Source organism: Trachypithecus francoisi, unplaced genomic scaffold (assembly GCF_009764315.1).
Source record: "Trachypithecus francoisi isolate TF-2019V2 unplaced genomic scaffold, Tfra_2.0 Lachesis_group10, whole genome shotgun sequence".
In the NCBI taxonomy this organism is placed as follows: domain Eukaryota; kingdom Metazoa; phylum Chordata; class Mammalia; order Primates; family Cercopithecidae; genus Trachypithecus; species Trachypithecus francoisi.
The window spans coordinates 97,819,262-97,844,761 of NW_022681455.1; the positions used below are offsets into that span (position 1 = coordinate 97,819,262).

At 51.2% G+C, this 25,500-nt stretch overlaps 1 protein-coding gene across 1 annotated transcript; it reads left to right on the forward strand.

The window, feature by feature from the left end:
- Positions 1–6,065: 6,065 nt before the first annotated feature.
- Positions 6,066–18,900, forward strand: CX3CL1 (C-X3-C motif chemokine ligand 1). The gene is made up of 3 exons (XM_033218523.1): positions 6,066–6,253; positions 13,497–13,617; positions 15,857–18,900. The coding sequence occupies exons 1-3, from the start codon at positions 6,184–6,186 to the stop codon at positions 16,887–16,889; spliced, it is 1,224 nt and encodes a 407-aa protein (XP_033074414.1). The 5' UTR covers positions 6,066–6,183; the 3' UTR covers positions 16,890–18,900.
- Positions 18,901–25,500: the final 6,600 nt, after the last annotated feature.

The window sequence follows — 25,500 nt, forward strand, 5'->3', positions numbered from 1 at the left end:
TTTCAGGGACCCAGGCCCCCTCCTTCTGGTACAGCCAACGTGGTCACAGGCAGAGGAAATGCTAAACACCCATGGGCAACCCTCCTTGCTGGCCAGAAAAGATAAGCTGGGAGAACTGGGTGGGGCGGGGCCCCAGGGGCCCTGGAGGTGGTGGCAGGGGTGGTCCCTGGTCACGCCCATCCCTTCTCCAACCCTGGTCCTGCAGGAGTGCCCTGATCTCCCCATCCTCCTCTCCAGAGCTGTTTCTGTGCTACTTCCAGGGCTGGGGGAGTCCCTCGTGTCCCCAGAGAACAGCATAGGCTCCCTGCTCCCTGGGGCACAGGGTCTTGGCCACCTGAGGGCTTGTGGAAGGTGAGGACAAGGACACCCCCATTCTCACCACCCCCACCCCACCCCAGAGGAAACTTTTTGCATCCAGTGCTACCCATTTTTTTTTTTTTCTCATCGTTACTCTGGTTATCCCTCAGCCCAAAACCTTCCCAGCTCTCTCCAGCCTGTGAACAGCGTTCCCATTCTTCACTCCCGCTTCACAGTTCTCTGCAGTTGGGCCCAGCTGCAGCCTCCAGTGGAGCCAATGGCATCGGGCCATTCCCCACCCCTCAATACGTCCTGTCCCTTCCACCTTGGTGAGGCTTTCACCTCTGCCTGGAATGGTCTGTCAAAATCCTGCCTAGGTTCATGAGGCAGGATGCCAGCCCAGCATGCCACAACTGACTTGCAAATCACAAGGGGACTAATTCTTCTACAATAAAGATGTTTAGCAATCATCCATCAATCCATCAATCCCATCCATCCAAGGAAAAGTGGAGCAACCGGTGCTTGTGAAGTGTATGGTATTACTCATAATAGATTCTTGCCAAGAGTATGTAGCCTGGGTCTAATCAAGCCTTTAGATCTAACTCTCAGTTTACAGGAAATAAATAGGATAGAGGAACAAATTAGATGACATCACAAGGAAATAACTAAATTAAGAATGAGAACATTGTATAAGACAATGGACTTGACTTTGCTCTTTTTTTTCTTTTCTTTTTTTTTTTTGAGACAGAGTCTCACTCTGCTGCCCAGGCTGGAGGGCAGTGGTGAGATCTCGGCTCACTGCAACCTCCACCTCCAGGGTTCAAGCAATTCCGTAGCCTCAGCCTCCCATGTAGCTGGGATTATAGGCGCATGCCACCATGCCCAGCTAATTTTTGTATTTTTAATAGAGACGAGGTTTCACCATGTTGGCTAGGCTAGTCTCAAACTTCTGACCTCAAGTGATCTGCCCACCTTGGCCTCCCAAAGTGCTAGGATTACAGGCGTGAGACACTGAACCCGGCCGACTTGACTCTTAGGAAAGTTGAAATCAATAAAAAGTGGTCTATGCAAGTGGTCTATGTAGACTCAAAAGAAATACCCACACGTAGTGCATGAACCAGATCCGATCCTGGTTAAAAAAATAAAAGAAAGGAGGGAATAAAGGAAAGAAAGAAGGAAGGGAGGGAGGGAGGGAGGTGCCAGGTGTGGTAGCTCACGCTTATAATTCCAGCACTTTGGGAGGCTAAGGTGGATGAATTGCTGGAGCCCAGGAGTTTGAGACCAGCTTGGACAACATGGGAAAACCCTGTCTCTACAACAACAACAATAACAACAAAAATACAGTAACTAGCCAGGCATGGTGGCGTGAGCCTGTGGTCCCAGCTACTTGGGAAGCTGAGCTGGGAAGATCGCTTGCGCCTGGGAGGTCGAGGCTGCAGTGAGCTGAGATTACACCACTGCACGCTCACCTGGGTGACAGACAGGGGCCCTGTCTCAAAAAAATAAATACAATAAAAAAGAAAGGGCGTGAGGGAGAGAAGAAAGGAGGCAGAAAGAAGGAAAGAAGGAGAGAGGAGAAACTACAAAATACATTTTAGGACAATTGGAGAAATTTGGATATGAACTGGGTGTTAGATGACATATAGGAATTATTGTTAATTTTGTTAGATGGGATAATGATATTATATTTATGTAAGACAATAGCTTTATTCAGAGGAGATGCATGCTGGAATATTTAGGGGCAAAGTGTCAAGCATCTATCATTTACTTTGCAATGGTTTGGCTAAAAAATAAAAATAGAAAAGACAAAACAATTATTTAAAAATGCCAATAATTGGTTGTAGAGGTTTTGTCTGTTTGTTTGTTTGTTTGAAGCAGAGTTTCGCTCTTGTTGCCCAGGCTGGAGTGCAGTGGTGCAATCTCGGCTCACTGCAACCTCCGCTTCCCGGGTTCAAGCAATTCTCCTGCCTCAGCCTCCCAAGTAGCTGGGATTACAGGCATCTGCCAACACACTCAACTAACTTTTTGTGTTTTTAGTAGAGACAGGGTTTAACCATGTTGGCCAGGCTGGTCTCAAACTCCTGAGCTCAGGTGATCCACCTGCCTCGGCCTCCCAAACTGCTGGGATTATAGGCGTGAGCCACCGCGCTTGGCCATTGGTGGCGATTTGAAAGTCTTTGTATGATTCTTTCTTGTGTATTGTTGAGTATTTTCCAAAATGGAAATTTCCAAAAAGCAAATTCTGCCCATCTTCAGATAGAAAGATAATCTCTCTCTCACCCACCTTTCTTGTTTCCCCAACAAGCATGCAGTTCTCCCTTCCTCCCCAAGCCCACAGCCTCTAGCTCTCTGGTAGGGCTGGCAACTTCTCTCCTACTGAGCTACAGCTCCTGGGGGCAAGGACTTCAGCTTACTTGCCTTTGTGTCCCCCATCCCACCACATTGCCCGGCACACACCGGGCTCAATTAACAGATACTAATGTCTCCTGCGTGCCAGGCACTGTGAAAGTCCTTAATTTTATTCACTGTCGTGGTGGCTTGATGAGGTGGCTGTTTGCATCCCATTTTACATATAAGGAAGCTGAAATGCAGAGAGTTTAAGTCAGTTGCCCAAGGGAATACCCCTTTTCCGTGTTAGAGTCCTGCTCATGTATTTATTTATTTTTTTCAGACAGGATCCCACTCTGTGCACAAGCTAGAGTGCAGTGGCATGATCACGGCTCACTGCAGCCTCAACCCCCCTGGGCTCACTTGATCCTTCCACTTTAGCCTCCTGAGCAGCTGGGACTGCAGGTACAGGCCACCACACCCGGCTAATTTTCGTATATTTTTTGTAGAGAGGGGATTTCGCCATGTTTGTAGGGAGGGGGTTTCACCAGGCTGGTCTTGGATTCCTGGGCTCAAGTCATCCTCCTGCCTCGACCTCCCAAAGTGCTGGGATTACAGGTGTGAGCCACCGTATCTGGCCAGAGTCCTGTTTAGCCTCAGGTCTGGCTAGCCTGAAAGGCTGTTTATTGCATCCAAATTAAATCTAAATTCAGTCCTTAACATCCTAATGAGATAGTTGGAGGTGATCATTCCACTTTATGGGGGTAGAAGCTGGACCTGGGGAGGGTAGAGGGTGCCCGAAGGGTTGAATGAGGAAAAGCAGAGCCATGCTTTACATTTTCGCTTCTATTTTATGCCAGGCTGTGACCCGCACCCTGTGGACATAAACTCACTTAGTTCTTACATTGGTCCTCGCAGTGGGGGTGGAGGCAGGTGGTGGACCCTACTGGTCTTGAGCTCAGACCTCAGAGCCAGCAGGCTGGGCTGAATCCAGGATCCCTCATTTCCTGGCTGGTGAACTAAGAAAATGTCTTTTTTTTTTTTCTTTTTTTTGAGAGTTTTGCTCTTGTTGCCCAGGCTGGAGTGCAATGGCACAATCTCGGCTCACTGCAACCTCCACCTCCCGGGTTCAAGCGATTCTCCTTCCTCAGCCTCCCAAGTAACTGGGACCACAGGCACACACCACCACACTCAGTTAATTTTGTATTTTTAGTAGAGATGGGGTTTCACCATGTTGGCCAGGCTGGTCTCGAACTCCTGACCTCAAGTGATATGCACGCCTTGGCCTCCCAAAGTGCTGGGATTACAGGCATGAGCCACCGTGCCCAGCCCCAAAGCCCTTGCTTTCTAAATACTTCTTTGGAGCATAGTGGGGGGCCAGGGAATAAGGGCCTCTACTCCCCAGTCCTTGCCCCACCTGGCCCCTGTCCTTCACCAGGTGTAGCGCTTCCCAGAGTGGCTGCCTTCTTCCTCTCTGCCTTCTCCCTCCTCCCCTCTCTTCCTTTCCACCCCTTCCTTCCACCCCTTCCTCCCTGCTTCTCTCTCTTCCCTTTTTTCTCCTCTTTCCCCTTCTCCCTCTCTTTTTCCTCCCACCCCTGCCCCTTCTTCCTCTTCTGTTCTTTTTTTCTTCTTCTTTTTTTTAGACAGAGTCTTACTCTGTCACCCAGGCTGGAGTGCAGTGGCATGATCTTGGCTCACTGCAACTTCTGCCTCCCAGGTTCAAGTGAGTCTCCTGCCTCAGCCTCTCAAGTAGCTGGGATTACAGGTGTGCGCCACGCCTAGCTAGTTTTTGTATTTTTAGTACAGACGAGGTTTCACCATGTTGGCCAGGCTGGTCTCGAACTCCTGACCTCAGGTGATCCACCGACACTGGCCTCCCAAAGTGCTGGGATTACAGATGTGAGCCACTGTACTTGGCCTCCTTCTCTGTTCTTACATGAACAGAGCAGAAAGAACACAACCTCAGTTTTTATCCCTCCTTGTCCCTCTCTGGGCCCCAGTTTCCTCAGTTATAAAAAGAGGGATTGGACACTGGGAATGAGAAGGCTACTCGCTTCCCATGTGCACAGGCCAGGACAGATTCTCTGAGCACGAGTGGACCTTGGCCCCTGCCAAGGGTGCTCTGCTACTTCAAGAAGTATCTAGCCTCCTAATCCCTAACTCCATGCCCCAGGCAGCCCATTGGGTGGGGGGTGGTTGAGGAGAGAGAGGTCCCTGGCCTTGGGAGCCGTAGCCCCTCTGCCCAACCCAACTGGCTCATAGCGTGGGATGCTGGCTCCACAACCGGTTTCCCTCAGATTGGCAGGCTGTAGACACCACTACAGCTCAGTCCTGGCCCAAGGCGGAGCTGCTGACTCTTCTGGAGTCTCAGGGATTATTGCCACTGCCTTTAGGGAAGGCTGCCATGAAGGGAGACTGTGTTTTAATGTGCTCCCAAGGCTGGCAACCCTTCGGTGAGAGCCTGTTGGCTGGCCCTGTGTGGTCCTGTTGCCACCTCTCATGGAGAACGATCTTGGAGGGCCAGTGCTGGGAAGCCCCTCCACAGTGCACTAGCCCAATGTTCTCCTTGGGCAGATAGAGAACTCAGGCCCCACCAGAGGCAAGGCTTATCGAGGGCGCGGCTGCAGAGCTCAGGAGCCAAGAGCCACAGAGTTGTCAGGGATGGGTTGGCAGCCACGTTGTTCTTTGCGCTAGCAGGGGCCAGAGCAGAGGTGGGAGTGGGTGCAAAGCAGGGAGCAGGAGGCCGGGAGGTGGAGGCAGGGAGGCCAGGGCTCTCTCCTGGGTCCTGAGCTGTCCACATTCTACTCATCACGGTGGTGGGAGGGGGGTTCTCCACTCTGATGCTGTGGATGACCTGGGATGGCTCCGGGCCTCAGTTTCCCCATCTATCCATATGAAGCTGGACTCAATCCTTCTTTCAGCAGACCCTGCAGCAAGCCCCTGCCGACTTCAGGCTCCCTGCCGGACTCTGGAGATGCACAGATCAACAAGGTCCCCCAGGAGCCTGGGATTCTGAGAGGGGAAATTTGGGGGTCCATCCTGATGTGGGCAAGGCATTCCCTGGATCAAAGAAGAGCTTGTCAGACCCAGAATGGAGGGGCCCTGAGTCCCTCCCGGCCCCTTGGCGTCCTGCTCTCTATTCCACAGCCTGCTGGCCTTTTGTGTGTTGCCCACTTAGGAGTGAGGGCCCCAGGCCACATCCTAGGGCATGTTCCCAGCTCGTGGCAGGAGAGGAGGCCTTTGTACCCAGGCAGGCCCGGTCCAGCCTCCCGGGGAAGGTCCCAGTATGACGAGCCTAGGATGATGAGAAGCCCAGGGCCACAGAGCCGGCTTGGTTCCTTGGCAACATCCCGAGGAATCCAGCGGCTGCACACTGGCTCCCTTCCTCTCTCCTCCCACCCTCCTGCCTGCGGGGGCTGGAGGCGGAGGCAGCCAGCACCATTATAAAAAGCCACAGAGCTCTGGCGGCGGCGGCAGCGAGGGAACAGCACTAAGCTCTGCCGCCTGGCTCTAGCCGCCTGCCCTGGCCCCCGCCCGGACTCTCGCCCACCCTCAGCCATGGCTCTGATATCTCTCTCGTGGCTGCTCCACTTGGCCACCCTCTGCCATCTGACTGTCCTGCTGGCTGGTAAGTGGGGCCTGGACTTGGGCACGAACAGGGTGAGGAGCCCCCGGTGGGGAGCCCCCAGCCCCTTGTCTGTCGCTCAAGCCTGACATCAGGGGTCCCAGACCCTGCCTGGGTAAAGCTCAAGGCCGGTGGCAGCCCCTATTCAGAGATGTGCAGGAGGGGGCTGGGCACCTTCCTTTCCCCAGATGCAGCACTGGACAGATTTCCACTTGCCAGCGACTGCTCTGCCTGACCCAGCGAGCAAAGTGGCTGTGCCTGGAAGCACAGAGAGGTGATGTGGGTGGCATAAGGGAGCCAGGTGTGGGTGTGCCAGGAGGATGGGGGGTGGAGGGAGCCTGCAGAGGCTCCTGGTGGGCACTGGGGTGGGAGGACCTGGCTGACAGTGGCTGGCTCTTTCCATCCAGCGTTAATGTGTAACCCGCAGCCCTGGCCCTGGGCCAGGCCACAGTTGGGACTTTCTCCTGCCCTGTTTTCAAAGCCCCCAGGATTAGGGGGCCCAGGACCAGTGAAGGTCAAGGTCACTGCAGCTCATGGTTGGGGCTTGCCACTGCTGTGCTGGTCTGTAGCCCCAGTTGCTCTGCCTGTCTACCCATCATGCTGTCTTCCTCCTCCAAGCACGGTGTAGAAAACGCTTTTGCCTCTAGTCACTTGCTTACTGAAGCCCAGGACCTGGTAGGGGTACATAATTGACCATCCTACCTGATATGGATAAGATGGAGGCCCAGAGAGGTTTAGAAACTGGCCTGAGGATGCACAGCCAGCAAGTAGGGCAGGAGAGGGTAAGACTCATGGGACTGAATGCAGAAGAGAGCACAGATGCACGCTCACCACCTCTGTGGGCCACACCACCTCCATAAACCGCTAGCCAGCCCCCTCCTCAGGGATTGTCCCCACCATCCGGCAGGGTGACATTCAGAGAAGGTGAGACTTTGCCTGTGGGCACACAGCAAGTCTAGGAAAATGAGAAGTAGTCCCCAGCTTCCAGATATTTCCATGGAGCAAACTCACCCTGGGGCAGGGAGCAGGTGCGTGGGTGGGTGGGCACGTGGGGATGGTGTAGGCGAATTCCTGCTGGCTGCCTGCTTTCTGGGATTGGGCCCTGAAGCCTGAGGTGTCTGGGGACAGTGAGAACTGGAAAGTGGGGAGTCAGATGGCGGCTGCTTTGCCACAGTCTTGCTGTGTGACCCTGAGAAGGGTCTTGCCTCCTCTGGTCCCAGCTGCTGCATCTTTAAATATAGCTATTACCTCTCCGGTGGGGTGGGGGAGGGTGATGAGGCTCCAATGCCTATGGGGGTGTTTTGAAGAGGGTGGCGGAGGAAGATTACTTTTACTAAGCTTAGAGGGGAAAGGGTCCTAGGCTAGGATGGAAAGGGACCCTGGGGGACTCTGGGTGCTCTGACTAGCAGCCTGAGGCTTTAGAACCAGGCTTCTGCCCTCATCTTGGTCATTGGCTTTACTGGAAGATCCTGGGGATTACTGGAACCTTTCTCAGCCTCAGTTTCTCCTCCCGTAAAACTGGGCATTTGACCAGGCTCACCTTGGAAGTCCTCTCCAGCGCTGACATGTATGGCTCCGAGAGGCCCTTGGGAGCCCCTTTAGGATGAGGGGGTGGTTTGGAAGCCAGAGAGACCCCGAGGGGAGGCTGGGGGGTTCGTAGCTGCTGCCCTGACTAGTGTGGGGCAGCTGCGTCAGTCCCCAAATGTGGGTTTGTGGGGCTGTGTCAGGCAGGAGGCTTCTGTGCTTTATATAACGAACCTGCAGCTACGAGTCGGCGCAGAGCATTGCCCCCCCACTCCAACAGCTGACGCATGCACTCCCACTCAAGTCCTGGCAAGAAAGAGAAAAAAACGAATCTGTTTTAAGCTCCTATGGCCTATCCCGCTCATTAGCAGTGGGGGTGGATGGAGAGGGCATGGGAGGATAAATTCAAGAGTGTCAGATCCAGGCCCCTGTCAAATTTAAATAAAAATTCCTCCATTTTTCTGTTGGTTAAGGTATTATGTCACAAAGCGCTTCCTTGGCCATTTTGTCCATTCATTCAACACATACTTATTGGACACCTACTGTGTGACAAGCCTGGTACTAGGTACTGGGGCAGCATCAATAAATAAAACAGCCAAGGACCTCAGCCCTCGGGGTGCTGTAATTCAACTGAAGAGGACAGATAATACACAAAGTAAATCAGTAAACAATGTGATCTACTGGAAGGAGAAAAGGTACTGTGATCAAAAAATAGAGAGGGGTGGCTGGGCGCAGGGGCTCATGCCTGTAATCCCAGCACATTGGGAGGCCAAAGTGGGCAGATCACCTGAGGTCAGGAGTTCAAGACCAGACTGGCCAACATGGTGAAACCCTGTCTATACCAAAAATACAAAATCAGCCGGGTGTGGTGGTGCATGCCTATAGTCCCAGCTACTTGGGAGGCTGAGGCAGGAGAATCACTTGAACCTGGGAGGCAGAGATTGGAGTGAGCCGAGATTGTGCCACTGCACTCCAGCCTGGGTGACAGAGCGAGACTTCGTTTCAAAAGAAAGAAAGAAAGAAAAGGAAAAGAAAAATAGAGAGCAGGGAAGAGAGGTGTTGACATTTTAAATAGGGGGTTAGGGAAGCCCACTGAGTAGGCGGCTTTGCACAGTTTGGAGGAGGCTGAGGGAGGGAGCCAGGTGGATATCTCTGGATATCTCTAGAGCAGTGGTCCTCAGTGAGTAATTTTGCTCTCCCAGGGGCCATTTGGCAATTTCTAGGGACATTTTTACTTGTTACAAATGTCCCAATGTTTTTGGTTCAGTTGAGCTACTTGCCTCTAATGTGTAGAGGCCAGAGATGCTGCTAAACATCCTCCAGTGCCCGGGACAGCCCCCAAAACAAAGAACTGTCTGGTCCAAAATGTCAGTAGTGTCACTGTTGAGAAACCCTGCCCTAAGGGAAAAATGCTCCAGATGTTAAAAAATGTTTATTCTCACAACCACACTGTGAAGCAGGTATCGTCACATCCATTTTACAAGTAAGGAAACTGAGGCTCATAGAGTCTGAGTGACTTGGTTAGGACACACACCTGAGCAATGGCTCAAGTTCTCTCTTTATCACCTCACCCAGTGACCCAGGACATTTCCTGAGTCTCCTTCTAAGACCCTGGAAGACTCTTAGAAGTCCTTGAGGTCCAGCCTAAAGGAGACTTCCTCCAAGAAGCCTCCCCTGATCATTTGAAGTTGGAAGTGGTTTCTCCCTCATGTAAACCCCAGTATATTTGTGGTATGTTCTGGAACACCGTGTTTCCACCTGGCATCTAGAGTAGCCTAGAACAGTGGGTGTTTAGGGGCTGGGTAGAAAACTAGCGCTGCCACCATGCAGCTGTGTGGCATTGGGCACATTTAACCTCTCTTATTCCCAGCTTCTGCATCTGTGAAGTGGGGATAATAATACTCCCTTTGCAGGATAATAATTCCCTTTGATGTTGGGAATTAAAGAGAGCAGATGTGTACATGCTGGACACCGGGTCTGATACACAGTAGGTGCTCAATTAAAAAAAAAAGCTCTGATACTTTGTGTGCCTGTTTTACCTGTCCATCAGGCTGGGAGCCTTCTGAGGCCAGAGGCATTCCTTATTCATCTCACTGTACCTCACAGCACCCGGCACAGGGCCTGGCAAGAGGAACCAGCATTTGTTGGTTGACTGAATAAGCAGAGTGATCTGATGGCATTTGTTGGGATGGAAGCACTCTCTCCAAGCTCAGCACCAGTGCCTATGCGAGAAAGAGCTCAACGTTAAGGATAAGAGGGCCTGAGATTTTTGTATATACTCAAAAGTAATTCCAGCCAGTGTTAGCTGAATCAGGAAGGGGATGGATGGATGGATGGATGGATGGAAGAAGGGATGGGGAGGGGACGATGAGGGATGGATGAGTGGGTGAGATAAAAGGGGGTGGAAGATTGACAGGTAGGGGAGAGGGAGTGGGTAGATGGATGAATGGAGATGAGTAGGGGATGGGTAGGAGGTGGCAGGTGGGTGAGGAATTGGTAGAAGATTGATAAGAGTGGGTGGACGGATGGATGGATAGGTAGATAGATGCATTAAAGAGAGATAAGTAAATTGAGACTAACTTCATTCAACGGATATTGATTGAATCCACCAAGGAGTATCACAGTTTCCCAGCATCAAGCACAAGGTGGATACTCTAGGCTGGTCTTGAACCCCTGACCTCAAGCGATCCTCCCACTTCAACTTCCGGAGTAGCTGGGATTACAGATGCAAGCCACCATGCCCAGCAATAAACTTTTTAAAAGTGTATAAGTACAACTGCTTTCTAAGAAGGTGGGGTCTGATGAATAGATGATCCTTTGTTCTGCTGTTAAGAGCCAGAATGATATCAACCGATATTGATTGAATCCAAGCAAGGAGTATCCACCTTGTGCTTGATGCTGGGAAACTGTGATACTAAGACAGACGAGTTCCCTGCCTTCCTGACACTCCTATGACAGATAATAGATGACTGGCTGGATGAGGCATTGTCTCCATTTACAGAAAGAAAAACTTCAGCTCTGAGAAGGGACAGGCTCCCCAGGTTAGTTAAACAATCTTCCTGGCAGAACCAAGGACTTAGCTGGGCCAGGACCATTCAGGGACCGTGGCAGAGAGTGGGGACTTTGGAGACAGGATGACTCTGTGGCTCTTTAAAGCCCTGAAGGTGGGTAACGGCTTTCCCCATGTTGGATTTGGGGCGCACAGAATGGACCTTCTTTCTTATCCATTGGGCAGCCTCCCTTGCCTCCTCCTGTCTCTGGTCACTCAGGGGCACCGTATTTTCTGGGGCTTCCTAAAGAAGACACCTGCAGGCCAGTTTAGGGGACTGCCACCTGGCTCCACTCAACAGGGCCTGGGGAGAATGCAGGTGCGTCATTCTGAGGTCCCATTGCAGAAGGAGGGTGGCCAGTCCACGCAGTGACTTTTATATCCTGGTTACTCAGAGAGAAAGGACAGCCCTGTGACCTGGGGAGCCTCTCCTGCACACAGCCCCCAACCCCCTGAAGCTACTAGTGCTGCTCCTTGATGACTCAACCCAGACCTGCCGGTCCTAAACCACCTTCCCACAAAGCAGGGTGGGCCAAAGCTAAGGGGGAGCGATGGAGAGAGGAAGCAGCAGACTCTACAAAATCTCTGTGTGTGTGCACACGTGCATGCGCCTGTATTTGGGAAAGTGGAATATGTTTGCATGGCCACATTATGCAAGTATTTATGCATGAGCAATTTGTGTTCTGGTGGAGCCCAGGGATGGGCTGGGGGTTTCCCAGGCTCTGAAGTGCTAGATAAGATCAGCTTGCTCTCTTGACTGCCCTGGCCTCCAGATGTTTGCAAAACCCTCTGGGGTCTTGCTTTTGCTGCACATAACCTTGACCCAGATCTGAAACTCAGGCTCTTCCTTGATTTTTACACTCATCCTCCTTGAGCTCACGCTAAGCAGAAAAAAAAAATTTTGCTGGGGATTTTAGGCGAAGAGAAAAGGTGGAAATGCAGCGTAAACAACTTCAAATGTTTATATCAAATAGTTGGGTTTATTTGTCCTGTCCTGGGGTTTCTCTCTGGCACCACGTGACACTCAGCTACTGCCTGCCCCTTCTGCCCCACTCTGCCCTTACCCTATTCATACCTTCCATCTCCAACCCTTCCTTCTCCTTACTCTTCTTGCTCCAGGAATTTCAAATGCCTCTTCCCTCCTAGGCAGGATGACTCAGTACCTTTCAGCAACTACTCTCAGGCTCATTCTGGCTCTTAACAGCAGAACAAAGGATCATCTATTCATCAGACCCCACCTTCTTAGAAAGCAGTTGTACTTATACACTTTTAAAAAGTTTATTGCTGGGCATGGTGGCTTGCATCTGTAATCCCAGCTACTCCGGAAGTTGAAGTGGGAGGATCGCTTGAGGTCAGGGGTTCAAGACCAGCCTAGGCAACATAGCAAGACCCTGTCTCTTAAAAAAAATTAGCCAGGCATGGTAGCATGCACCTGTAGTCCCAGCTACTTGGGGGGCTGAGGCAAGAGATCTCTTTTTTTTTTTTTTTGAGACGGAGTCTTGCTCTGTCACCCAGGCTGGGGTACAGTGGTACGATCTCGGTTCACTGCAACCTCTGCCTCCCAGATTCAAGCAATTCTCCTGTCTCAGCTTCCCTAGCAGCTGGGACTAAAGGCGCCCACCATCATTCCAGGCTAATTTTTGTATTTTTAGTAGAGACAAGGTTTCACCATACTGATCAGGCTGGTCCCAAACTCCTGACCTCAGGTGATCCACCTGCCTTGGCCTCCCAAAGTGCTGGGATTACAGGTGTGAGCCACCACACCCAGCCAGGAGAATCTCTTGAGCCCAGGATTTTGAGGTTGCAGTGAGCTAGGATTATACCACTGCACTCCAGCCTGGACAACAGAGCAAGACCCTGTTTCTTAATTAAAAAAAAAAAAAAAAGGCAGCAGAGAGAAATAAGGCAGAGGTGAGGGGACAGGCAATGCCACAGGCCCAGTGGGGACTGCAGCCGGCTTGGTAGGAGAACCTGTTCCATCACTTGCTGGCTGTGTGACCTTAGCAGATCCCTGTCACTCTGAGATTCATCTCCCCTGCTGCACAATGGACCAGTTAATTTTAAAAATTAACCTGGGCATGGTGGCTCACGCCTGTCATCCCAGCACTTTGGAAGGCCGAGGAGGGCAGATCACCTGAGGTCGGGAGTTTGAGACCAGCCTGACCAACAAGGAGAAACCCTGTCTGTACTAAAAATACAAAATTAGCCAGGCGTCGTGGCAAATGCCTGTAATCCTAGCTACTCGGGAGGCTGAGGCAGGAGAATCACTTGAACCCGGGAGGCGGAGGTTGCGGTGAGCCGAGATCGTGCCATTGCACTCCAGCCTGGGCGACAACAGCGAGACTCCATCTCAAAATAAACAAACAAACAAACAAACAAACTTTTAATATGTGCCAGTGCCAGGCAAAAAGAACTCTGTAAATAAGAATTTACATTTCTTATTCTTACAACAAGCCTATGAGGTAGATACTATCTTTGTTCCTATTTTACAGGTGGTAACTGAGGCATAGAGAAGTTTGGTGGGGGAGGGAGGCTGAGTCAAAGGCCTTGAAGGCCAGGGTGTACAGGTGATCAGCTTTGGCTTGGGTGGTGTGGCCGGGACAATCTGGCACAGGGTTGGGAAGCCAGATGCCCACAGACATCCCTGCTGACCAGGAACCTCTTTGGACTCAGGACAGCACCACGGCGTGACGAAATGCAACATCACGTGCAGCAAGATGACATCAAAGATACCTGTGGCTTTGCTCATCCACTATCAACAGAACCAGGAATCATGCGGCAAACGTGCAATCGTGTAGGTACTGCCCCCGAGGCCTCTGAAATCCCCTTCAGGCCCTTGGAATATTCCCAGACCTCTGAGAATCTATGTTCACACCTCCCCTCCCAGACCTGGTCTCCTAGGCGAAGGCCTCAGCACATGCTTCTCTTGCCCCTGGCCTGCAGGCCACTTCACTGACCTTAATTTCTGTGCCATATGGCTAAGGTGGAGAGTGGCTTCCTGAATGGCCCAGTGTGGCTGGGGGGGCAGCCGCCCTGGATTATGGCCTGGAGCAGCCATGAACGGTGGTAATTCCTCCTGGACTGAAGCACATGTTACCCCACACTCAAACCCACTATATTTCATGGGGTGGTGTGGGTAGGCGTAAAGCATGAGGGTCTTATTTAAAATGCAGGTTCCAGACTCTAACAGACCTGGTGCAAATCCTGCCTTCCCCTTTTACTGGCTGGGTGGCCCTGCTTCCATTGCTTACTTTTTGCACCTTGGTTTTCTTGTCTATAAAATGGGTAGCTAGGACAGGATGTAACTAAAGTGCTTGGCAAGGGCGCGGTGGCTAATGCCTGTAATACCAGCACTTTTGAAGGCCGAGGCTGGTGGATCACTTGAGGCCAGGAGTTCAAGACCAGGCTGGCCAACATGTTGAAACTCCATCTCTACTAAAAATACAAAAACTAGCTGGGTGAGGTGGTGGGTGCCTGTCATCCCAGCTACTCGGGAGGCTGAGGCAGAAGAATTGCTTGAACCCAGGAGGCGGAGGTTGCAATGAGCCGAGATGGCGCCACCGCACTCTGGCCTGGGCAACATTGTGAGACTTCATCTCAAAAAAAAGAAAAAGAAAAAGAAAAAAGAAAAGAAAAGAAAAGAAAAAATAAAAATTAAGTTAAAAATAAATAAAGTGCTTGGCAGGGTCTGTCAGTAGTTGCTGCAGAGATCACTATCTCCATCTGACAGAAGAGGAAACAGGGTCATTTGGAGACTTGGGGAGGGATTGAGTCATTGTCCTCCTGGCTGTGAAGGACCCTGGCCATCTTGGTCACTTCCTTCTCCTGGGGGCTCTCTTGGGTCCTGCCTAACCAGCCAGCCCTGAGGCCTTTCCCCAGGACTGACTTTTGAGCCCTAAAGCAGCCTCAGCCAGACCTAGGGGTCAGGCAGCAGGAAATGGCCAATGGCCCTTTGCTTTCTAGGCTGAGTTAAAGGAAGTCTGGCACTTCCTCTCCTCAATTATGCAGTTTCTAAGGTGGGCAAGGTACTGAGCGTGCTCCTGCCTGACTTCTTTGCTGATCGGTCAAGGCTTACTTCCCCAAGACACCCCCAAGTATTTTTTGTTTTCTAGATGAAAGGGAAAAAGGAAGTAGGGGAGGGGATCACTGTGCCCAGGGGGCCTGCAGGGTCATACTTGCTTCCTGGACTTCTCTAGCTTCCCGGTATCCTGGAGCCAGGTACCTTTACTTCACCTCTCTGAGCCTTGGTTTCCTCATCTGTAAAATGGACATGAGCCTGGTAGCCACCTTGTGGGATGGATGTAAGGTTTGAACATGGGCAAATGCCAAGCACAGGCCGTGGCATGGAGCCAAGATTTGGAGAGCACTCAAGGTCCCAATGAGGCTGCCACATATTTGGCTCTAACCCCTTCTGCCCGTGAACACACATCAGGAGGGGAGGAGAGGGGCCTGGAGCACAGCCTGTAGCTGTGAAACCGAAGGAGAAGAGCAACAAGACTCACAAAGTCTCATAAGGCCTGCTCCAGAGTGAGGAGGCCCCATACAGAGCTCACCTGAAGTCCTCTCCCCAGCAGGAGAGTCAAAGCCCAGAGCCCCCTGCCTTAATGGTAACAATATTATCGACATTGTTATTATTTTCAGCTATTACTGATCTGCTCTGAGCCATAATTTAGCTTTTTTTTACAGTAACACAGAAGTAGGGTGATCAACTCGTCCCTGTTTGCCTGGGGACTTTCCCGGTTTTAAAACGGAAAGTCCCTCATCCTGAGTACCCCCTGCATCCCATTTTTTCTGGGATGGGTGGTCACCCTACAGATGGGAGGTTTCCTATCTCCATTTCTCAGGTGAGGACCTGGGAGCTCAGGAGGCGGGTTTCCCCAGCGGGTCAGCAGCCTCACAGCCGCTAAGTGGGAGGGCAGGATTTCCAGCCGGGTGTGTTCACCTGCAGAGCACTGGTGCTGTGCCCCCACACCACGCTGGCCCGGGTTTCTGGTATCTGGGCATCACTGGATCCCTGTCTTTCTCCCCTGTAGCTTGGAGACGAGACAGCACAGGCTGTTCTGTGCCGACCCGAAGGAACAATGGGTCAAGGATGCGATGCAGCATCTGGACCACCAGGCTGCTGCTCTGACTCGAAATGGCGGCACCTTTGAGAAGCAGATCGGCCTGGTGAAGCCCAGGACCACCCTTGCTGCCCGGGGAATGGACGAGTCTGTGGTACCGGAGCCCGAAGCCACAGGCGAAAGCAGTAGCCTGAAGCCAACTCCTTCTTCCCGGGAGGCACAGACGGCCTTGGGGACCTCCCCAGAGCAGTTGACGGGCATGACTGGTTCCTCAGGGACCGGGCTCCCCCTCACGACAAAGGCTGAGGATGGAGGGCCTGTGGGCACGGAGCTGTTCCGAGTGCCTCCCGACTCCACTGCCGCCACGTGTCAGAGTTCTGCTCCCCACCAACCTGGGCCCGGCCTCTGGGCTGAGGGAAAGACCTCTGAGGCCGCGTCCACCCAGGACCCTTCCACCCAGGCCTCCTCCACCCAGGCCTCCTCCACCCAGGCCTCCACTACTTCCTCCCCAGCCCCAGCGGAGAACACTCCGTCTGAAGGCCAGCCTGTGTGGGGTCAGGGACAGAGCCCCAGGCCAGATAACTCTCTGGAGCGGGAGGAGATGGGTCCCGTGCCAGCACACACAGATGCCTTCCAGGACTGGGGGCCTGGCAGCATGGCCCACGTCTCTGTGGTCCCTGTCTCCTCGGAAGGAACCCCCAGCAGGGAGCCAGTGGCTTCAGGCAGCTGGACCCCTAAAGCTGAGGAACCCATCCATGCCACCATGGACCCCCAGAGGCTGGGCGTCCTTATCACTCCTGTCCCTGACGCCCAGGCTGCCACTCGGAGGCAGGCAGTGGGGCTGCTGGCCTTCCTTGGCCTCCTCTTCTGCCTGGGGGTGGCCATGTTCGCCTACCAGAGCCTCCAGGGCTGCCCTCGAAAGATGGCGGGAGAGATGGTGGAGGGCCTTCGCTACATCCCCCGGAGCTGTGGTAGTAACTCATATGTCCTGGTGCCCGTGTGAACTCCTCCGGCCTGTGTCTGGTTGTTTGATTCAGACAGCTGCCTGGGATCCCTCATCCTCATACCCATTCCCACTCAAGGGCCTGGCCTGAGCCGGGATGATTGGAGCGGGGAGGTGGGATCCTCCAGGTGCACAAGCTCCAAGCTCCCAGGCACACCCCAGGAGGCCAGCCTTGACCATTCTCCACCTGCCAGGGACAGAGTGGGTGGTCTCCCAACTCACCCCAGCCCCAAAACTCTCCTCTGCTGCTGGCTGGTTAGAGGTTCCCTTTGATGCCATCCCAGCCCCAATGAACAATTATTTATGCCCAGCCCCCTCTGACCCACGCTACCCTGTGAGTACTACAGTCCTCCCATCTCACACATGAGCATCAGGCCAGGCCCTCTGCCCACTCCCCGCAATCTCATTGTGTCTCTTGGTCCTGCTGCAGTTGCCAGTCACCCCGGCCACCTGCGGTGCTATCTCCCCCAGCCCCGTCCTCTGTACAGAGCCCACGCCCCCACTAGTGACGTGTCTTTTCTTGCATGAGGCTAGTGTGGTGTTTCCTGGCACTGCTCCCAGTGAGGCTCTGCCCTTGGTTAGGCATTGTGGGAAGGGGAGATAAGGGTATCTGGTGGCTTTCTTCTTTGGTCTACACTGTGCTGAGTCTGAAGGCTGGGTTCTGATCCTAGTTCTACCATCAACCCCCCAAGGTACTCCCATCTGTGAAAGGAAAGAGGGAGGTAAGGAATATCTGTCCCCCTGACATCACTCATTGACCTGAGGCCCTTCTCTCCAGCCCCTGGATGCAGCCTCACAGTCCTTATGAGCAGAGCACCTTAGACAGTCCTTGCCAGTAGACTAGCTTGTCTTTGGACCCGGAGGCCCAGAGGGCCTGCGAGGGAGTGAGTTGATAGCACAGATCCTGCCCTGTGGGCCCCCAAATGGAGGTGGGCAGAACAGAGACCATCCCTGAAGGCCCCGCCCAGGCTTAGTCACTGAGACACCCCGAGCTCTGCCTCCCCTTACCCCCTAAGAGGGAGGAGGGAGGGCTCCAGACACATGTCTAAGAAGCCCAGGAAAGGCTCTGGGAGCAGCCACACTCCTGACGCTTCTTCAGAGACTCCTGCAGGCAGCCAGGCCACAAGACCCTTGTAGTCCCACGCCCCACACGCCAGATTCTTTCATGAGGCCTGGGTTCCCCTCCCACCTCTCTCACTCCTTGAAAACACTGTTCTCTGCCCTCCAAGACCTTCTCCTTCATCTTTGTCCCCATCGCAGACAGGACCAGGGATTTCCATGATGTTTTCCCTGAGGCCCCTGTTTGTTTCTGAAAGTGATGCTACCCGGGAAGGGGGCTGGGACATGGGAAAGGGGAAGTTGCAGGCATAAAGTCAGGGGTTCCCTTTTTTGGCTGCTGAAGGCTCGAGCATGCCTGGATGAGGCCGCACCAGCCGGCCTGGCCCCTCAGGGTCTCTGGTGGCAGCTCACCTCTCCCTTGGATTGTCCCCGAAGGTGACTCTTGCTCTACCTGAGGGGCCTCTTATGGGCTGGGTTCTACCCAGATGCCAGGAACACTCCTTCACAGATGGGTGCTTGGAGGAAGGAAACCCAGCTCTGGTCCATAGAGAGCAAGACGCTGTGCCGCCCAGCCCACCCGGCCTTTGCACTCCCCTGCTGGGCGTGGTGCAGTATATTCAGGAAGTTCAGGGCCTGGCTCAGGTGGGGTCACTCTGGCAGCTCAGAGAGGGTGAGAGTGGAACTGATGCACTTTGTTCTGGCTCTTCTAGACTGGGAGAGCCTTCCAGGGTGGGGCACCCTGTGATGGGGCCCTGCCTCCTTTGTGAGGAAGCTGCTGGGGCCAGCTGGTCCCCCTTCCATGGACTTTGTTAGTTTCTCCAAGCAGGACACGGACAAGGATGATCTAGGAAGACTTTGGAAAGAGTAGGTTGATCCTTTTACTTTTCCAACCCTCATCACCAATGTCTGTGCCATTTTGTATTTTACTAATAAAATTTAAAAGTCTTGTGAATCAATACGGGTGATTTCTCTGGGGACAAGTCCAGCAACCAGGGCTTCAGAGGGGAAGGAACGGGGCAGGGGTGGGCAGGCCAAGACCCCTTTCAGCCCTGGAGACCCCTATCTTCAGCTCACCTGGGGCAGAAAAGCAGACATTTTTACAGTCAGCAAGAGAAGAAGCACCAGGGATCGGAGTGAGGAGTGCTGAATCCTTGGCCCAGCTCTGTTCTGCCCAGCTGTGTAATGTTGGGCCAGGGCCTTCACCTCTCTGGGTCTGCATAAATGTGAGTATGGGGCCTCTCCTAGTCTGGCAGGACTCTCCCTAGTCTGACAGGACTCAGAATCCCTCATGAAGCCCTACCCCATGCCTGCTGAACCACCGTCCCAGGGGCCCTGGGACCACTGTCAGTGAACTGGTGCCCCATATGGAAACTGGCCCTTAGTTTCCTCTTTGCGGCCTTTCTAGTTCAGATGAAGATCAAAGAGGGATTACTTCTTAAGGGACTTGGGAGTTCATAGATGTGCCCCAAGTGTGAGCCTCCTGGTGGCCTAAGCTCTTCAGTGTCCTGGGAGGCTTCCTAAGAGCTGCTGTGTACAGTTGTGCAGGTTGGAAACTGCACAAGGCTGCCACAGACCAAGTCCAGCCTACTGGTATCCAATATTTCATGAATGTTAGGATGCATCCTTTTCACACTATGACATGTTTGGAAGTGAGACTCGTTTTGTAATCAATGGCTTGTCACTGCTTAATTGGCAGGCTTTTTTTCTTTATTAGTAATTTATTAAATATCAGAACATCTTACCATCAATCATATCTTAGATTCAATGTCTACATGAATGGTGTTTTTTAGTAGGCAGGTCCAGGCAGCAGCTGCCATTTGAGACAGAGCAGGCTTGGGTCAGCAATCCCATTTCCTACAATCCCCTCCACCTCCTGAATCTCCTGGATCTTGTAGCCACATCAGTTACCATTTATCATTGCCTTTCTCTTGTTTTTCTTATAGTGAGGATATTTTTCTATGAGCCCAAGTCTCCATCAAAAGTAGGTCAAGGGCCGGGCATGGTGCCTCACACCTGTGATCCCAGCACTTTGAGAGACCGAAGTGGGCAGAGCACTTGAAGTCAGGAGTTCGAGACCAGCCTGGCCAACATGGTGAAACCCTGTCTCTACTAAAACTACAAAAATTAGCCAGGTGTCGTGGCACACCCCAGTAATCCCACCTACTTGGGAGGCTGAGGCAGGAGAATGGCTTGAATCTGTGAGGCGGAGGATGCAGTGAGCTGAGATCACGCCCCTGTACTCACTGCAGCCCAGGCCACAGCGAGACTCTGTCTAAAAAGCAAACAAACAAACAAAAAAAGTAGGTCAAGGAAAGCCAGACCATGATGGGCACATGGCTTCTCTCATACCCTGCTGGCTTCCCTTGTTTCACTACCTGCTAAACCTTATAGAGATTCGGGCTTGCAGGAATCATTCTGCCTCTGTGCAATGCTGTCAGTTCCAGCTCTCCCCTCTGCAGTGAGCTCCCCCCGCTCTGCCCCAAACCCAAGCTTGTCTAGCTTTCGCCCCTTCCCACCCCGAGGAAGGAGCTCCACCGCAGGCCTGGTTCCGGCCCCCAAACTCTCCCTGCACACCACCCACCAGCAACACAAGACACCAACAGAGGCTTTAAATGAAAAGATGTGTCTCTGTCTTTTCATCACATTCTTAGGTAAGATTGCAGCCTTCTCAGCAGGCTCAGGATGGGAGAGACTTGTATTCCGGCTCAGTCCAGAGCAACTCCCCAGGAACCCTGGAGTGTTTATGTAGTTTTATTTTCTTTCAGTTTAAGAGCTAAATGTTAGCTGAAGCCATTCCCACAATTAATGCAGAGTTTGGACGGGACCATTTTTTTTTTTTTTTTTTTTTTTGAGACAGAATTTCACTCTGCTACCCAGGCTGGAGTGCAGTGGGTGATCTTGGCTCACTGCAACCTTTGGCTCACTGCAGCCTCCACCTCCCAGGTTCAAGGAATTCTCCTGCCTCAGCCTCCTGTGTAGCTGGGACTACAGGCGCGTGCCACCATGCCCAGCTACTTTTTTTTTTTTTTTTTGTATTTTTAGTAGAGATGGGGTTTCACCCTGTTAGCCAGGATGGTCTCGATCTCCTGACCTTGTGATCCTCCCGCCTCAGCCTCTCAAAGTGCTGGGATTACAGGCATGAGTCATCGCGCCCAGCCCTTGACCTACTTTTGATGGAGACTTGGGCTCAGAGAAAAATATCCTCACTATAAGAAAAACAAGAGAAGGGCAATGATAAATGGTAACTGATGTGGGCACAAGGTCTGGGGGATCCAGGAGGTAGAGGGGATGGTAGGAAATGGAATTGCTGACCCAAGGCTGCTCTATCTCAAATGGCAGCTGCTCCCTGCATCTGCCCACTGTCACCCTGGGGGTGTACGGGTGTTGTTATATAACATTAGTTATAAAATAATAGTAGACATTGTTCACGTAATGTTTACGATGTGCCAGGCAATGTGTGAAATTCTTTATATACAATGATCCTCATCTTACTAATGATGAAAGCAAGACTCTCAGGTTGGGTGTGGTGGCTCAAGCCTGTAGTCCCAGCACTTTGAGAGGCAGAGGTAGGCAAATCACTTGAGCCCTGAAATTAGAGACCAGCCTGGGCAACATGGTGAAACCCCATTTCTATAAAAATATAAAATTAGCTGGGTGTAGTGGCGTGCGCCGGTAGTCTCTGTTACTTGGGAGGCTGAGGTGGGAGAATCACCTGAGCCCAGGGAGGTCGAGGCTGCAGTGAGCCATGATCATGCCCGTGCATTCCAGCCTGGACAAAAGAGCAAGACCCTGCCTCAAAAAAACAAAAAAAGAAATGGGAGGGGGAGAGAGAGAGAGAGAGAGGAAGGAAGGAAGGAAAGAGAGAGAGAAAGAAAGAAAGAGAAAGAAAGAAAGAGAAAGAAAGAAAGAGAAAGAAAAGAAAAAGAGAGAGAAAGGAAGGAAGGAGAAGAGGAAGAGGAAAAGGAAAAGAAGAAAGTAGGAAAGAGAAAGAAAGGAAGGAAGGAAGGAAGGAAGGGAGGAAGGAAGGGAGGAAGAGAAAGAAAAGAAAGAGAAAGGCCGGGCTTGGTGGCTCAGGCCTGTAATCCCAGCACTTTGGGAGGCCGAGGTGGGCGGATCACAAGGTCAGGAGATCGAGACCATCCTGGCTAACACGGTGAAACCCCATCTCTACTAAAAATACAAAACATTAGCCAGGTGTGGTGACAAGCGCCTGTAGTCCCAGTTACTCGGGAAGCTGAGGCAGGAGAATGGCCTGAACCCGGAAGACAGAGCTTGCAGTGAGCCAAGATCACACCATTGCACTCTAGCTTGGGCAACAGAACGAGACTCCATCTCAAAAAAAAAAAAAAAAAAGAAAGAAAGAGAAAGAAGAAGGAAAGAGAAAGAAAGAGAAAGAAAAGAAAAAGAGAGAGAAAGGCTCTGAAAGGACATATGACTTGCTCAGGGTGACGCAGCTCGTAAGCAGCAGAGCAGGGATAGAACTCAGGGTCTTTCTCCAGAACTCAGCCTGAGCATTACAGAGAAAAGTGTGAGACACAAAGTGTCAAAAGTGCAAGCTCCTGACCCCCACTTCTGACCTGCTGAGTTCAGGCTTCAGACGTGCGGGTTGCCCCTTCAAGCTGCACCACCCTCCCAACCCCCGCCCCAGCCTCCTTCTTGCTCCGCTTCCTCAGTCCACCCTACTCTGCCTCCGAATTAGGGGATTTGTTGCCTGGCCAAAGTTTTGGAGCCCACTGCACCGGACCACCGGCTCCTACCCCACAAGGTTCTCAGGCCCTGAGCGTCTCACCCTCTGGTCTTTGCCTTTGAGTCCCGTGTGTCCTCTGTACATTCCCCAAAAGGGTGAGGCCAGACAGAAAAACACAGAAATGAATGGCCGGGAATTTCCAGCTTGAGGCTGAATAACAGGTGCCCGGAAGGCATGGTGTATGTGTGTTTATGGTATGTATGTGTGTAGTGTGTGTGTGTGCATTATGTGTATGTGTGTATATGTGTAATATGTTTGTATATGTGTGTATGTGTATTGTATGTGTGTAGTATGTGTGTATATGTGTGTAGTGTATGTGTGTAGTATGTGTGTATATGTGTGTAGTGTATGTATGTGGTATGTTTGTATGTGTGTATGTGTATTGTGTGAATGTGTGTAGTGTGTCTGTGCATTGTGTGTATGTGTGTAGTATGTGTATATGTGTGTATGTGTATTGTCTGCATGTGTGTAGTGTATGTATGCATTTGTTTATGCATGTGTGTAAGCGTATGTGTGTGCTGTGCATATGTGTGCATTGTACATATGTGTAGTGTGTATATGTGTGTAGTGTATGTATGTATGTGTATGTGTGTATGTGTGTACTATGCATGTGTGTGCATTGTGTGTATGTGTGTAGTGTGTGTATGCATGTGTTTATGTGTATGTGTGTACGCATGTGTATGTGTGTACTGTGCATGTGTGTGCAGTATGTGTATGTGTAGTATATATGTGTGTATCCATGCAGTGTATGTGTGCATGTGTTATGTGTGTGTGTGCATGTGTACGTGTGTACAGTGCATGTATGTGCATTGTGCATATGTGTAATGTATGTATGAGTGTGTGTAGTTTGTATATGCGTGTGTTTATGTATATGTGTATATGTGTGTGTTCTGTGTGTATATGTGTGTGTGCTCTGCGTGTGTGTGTCTGTGTGTGTGCGCACATGCCCAGCTCCTCCCAGATGTACACAAGCACATAAGCACTCAGGAGACCATCCATGCTCTGTTCTTTTCTGATCAGTCATGTGCTTTCCTGGATAAATAATGATTCAGCTGCAAAGACTTAAGAAAAGATCTACTGCCAGGCTGGCTTTCCTGAACTGGCAGCAAAGTTCAACAGCTGAAACTCATGCAGGATCTCTTTAATCGTGCCAAATTGGGGTGGGGAGTGTGCCTCCGAACCCAGGAGAATTCCAGAGCAGCACATGTTTTGAAGAGATGCCCCTCTCTTAACTTCAGGGGATCCTGTTGTCCCCAGAGGCCAGAATAGGATTATTTGCCATGAGCAATTTCAAGCAATGCAGGAGCAAAACATAACATGGGACTCTCTGGCTGTGTGACTTTGGGCAGGTTACCTAACCTCTCTGGGTCTTGGTTTTCTCTGTTGTAAAATGGGAATAATAACAATTCATCTCAGGGGTGAAGATATCATGAGATAATCCTTGAATACGTAGAAAAATGACATTCCCATAGTGAGCTCTCAGTAAACAGACCTATGATCACGCAATAGATGTTTCCAAAGGGTTTGAAGTAGCCTATTTATATTTGCTTTCGTTATTGGGTACCCAAAGAAGACTATAGAATTATAAGATATCTATAAAGAAATGCAGTCTTCTTGGTTTTCAGTAAAGTAGGCTGAAGAAATATTATAGTGTCATTAAGGAGATCAGGATAATTTGTGACTGAGTGCAGTGGTTCACACCTCTAATCCTAACACTTTGGGAGGCCAAGGCAGGAGGATTACTTGAGGTCGGGAGTTTGAGATCAGCCTGGGCAGCATAGTGATACCCTATATATACAAAAAATAAAAAATTAACCAGGCATGGTGGCACACATCTGTATTCCCAACTATTCAGGATGCTGAGGCAGGAGGATTGCTTGAGCCAGGAGTTCGAGGTTACAGTGAGCTATGATTGCACCACCGCACTTCAGCCCGGGTGGCACAGCAAGACTCTGTTTCTAAAAATAAATACATAAATTGATTAATTAAAAAATAATCATCTGTAATTTGCATAATTTTTCCCTAAGCCCATAGACACTGTTCAAGTTGATGTAACTTTTCTAAATTACTTTTGAACTTGGTGCTCTTGTTTGAATATGACTGCCAAAAGTTTGTGTTTTGGAAACTTCATCTCCAATGGTAGCAGTGTTGAGAGGTGGGATCTTTTGAAGGTGATTGGATCATGAGAACTCTGCCCTCATTAGTGAATTAATCCTTTCATGGATTAATGGGTTATTGAGGGAGTGGGTTAGTTATTACAAGAGTATGTCTATTATAAAAACCAGTTTGGCTGTCTCCTGTGAGGCCCCTCACCATGTGATACTCTGCCCTACCTTGGGACTCTCTGCAGAGTCCCCATCAGCAAGATGGTTCTCATCAGATGCAGCCCCTTAACCTTGTGCTCTCTAGCCTGCAGAACTGTAAGAAACAAATTTCCTTTCTCCATAAATTGCCCAGTCTGTGGTATTAAGTTAAGAAACAGAAAATAGGCTGAGATACTTGGCAAGGTCAAAATGCAGAAATCTCAACTAATTAATTGTTGACTAGCAAGCTGACCTGGGACAGAAAGGAAAGCCTGTTTGCTTTCAAGAACTTGGTGACTGGAGTACTCAGTTTCCTGAACATTTCTGGCTTGCTGCCTCCTGAGCACTCGAGGGGACTGCTCTTCCTGAGCCTTTTGGGGTTGTGGTGGGGGTCAAATGACCAGTTCTGGCCAGTGAGCTGGGAGTGGAAGCAGCGTGTGTCACACAAGCTTCAAGCATTTAATTGCTGGTGGAAGACCTACCAGAGCTTTCAGTAGCTCCA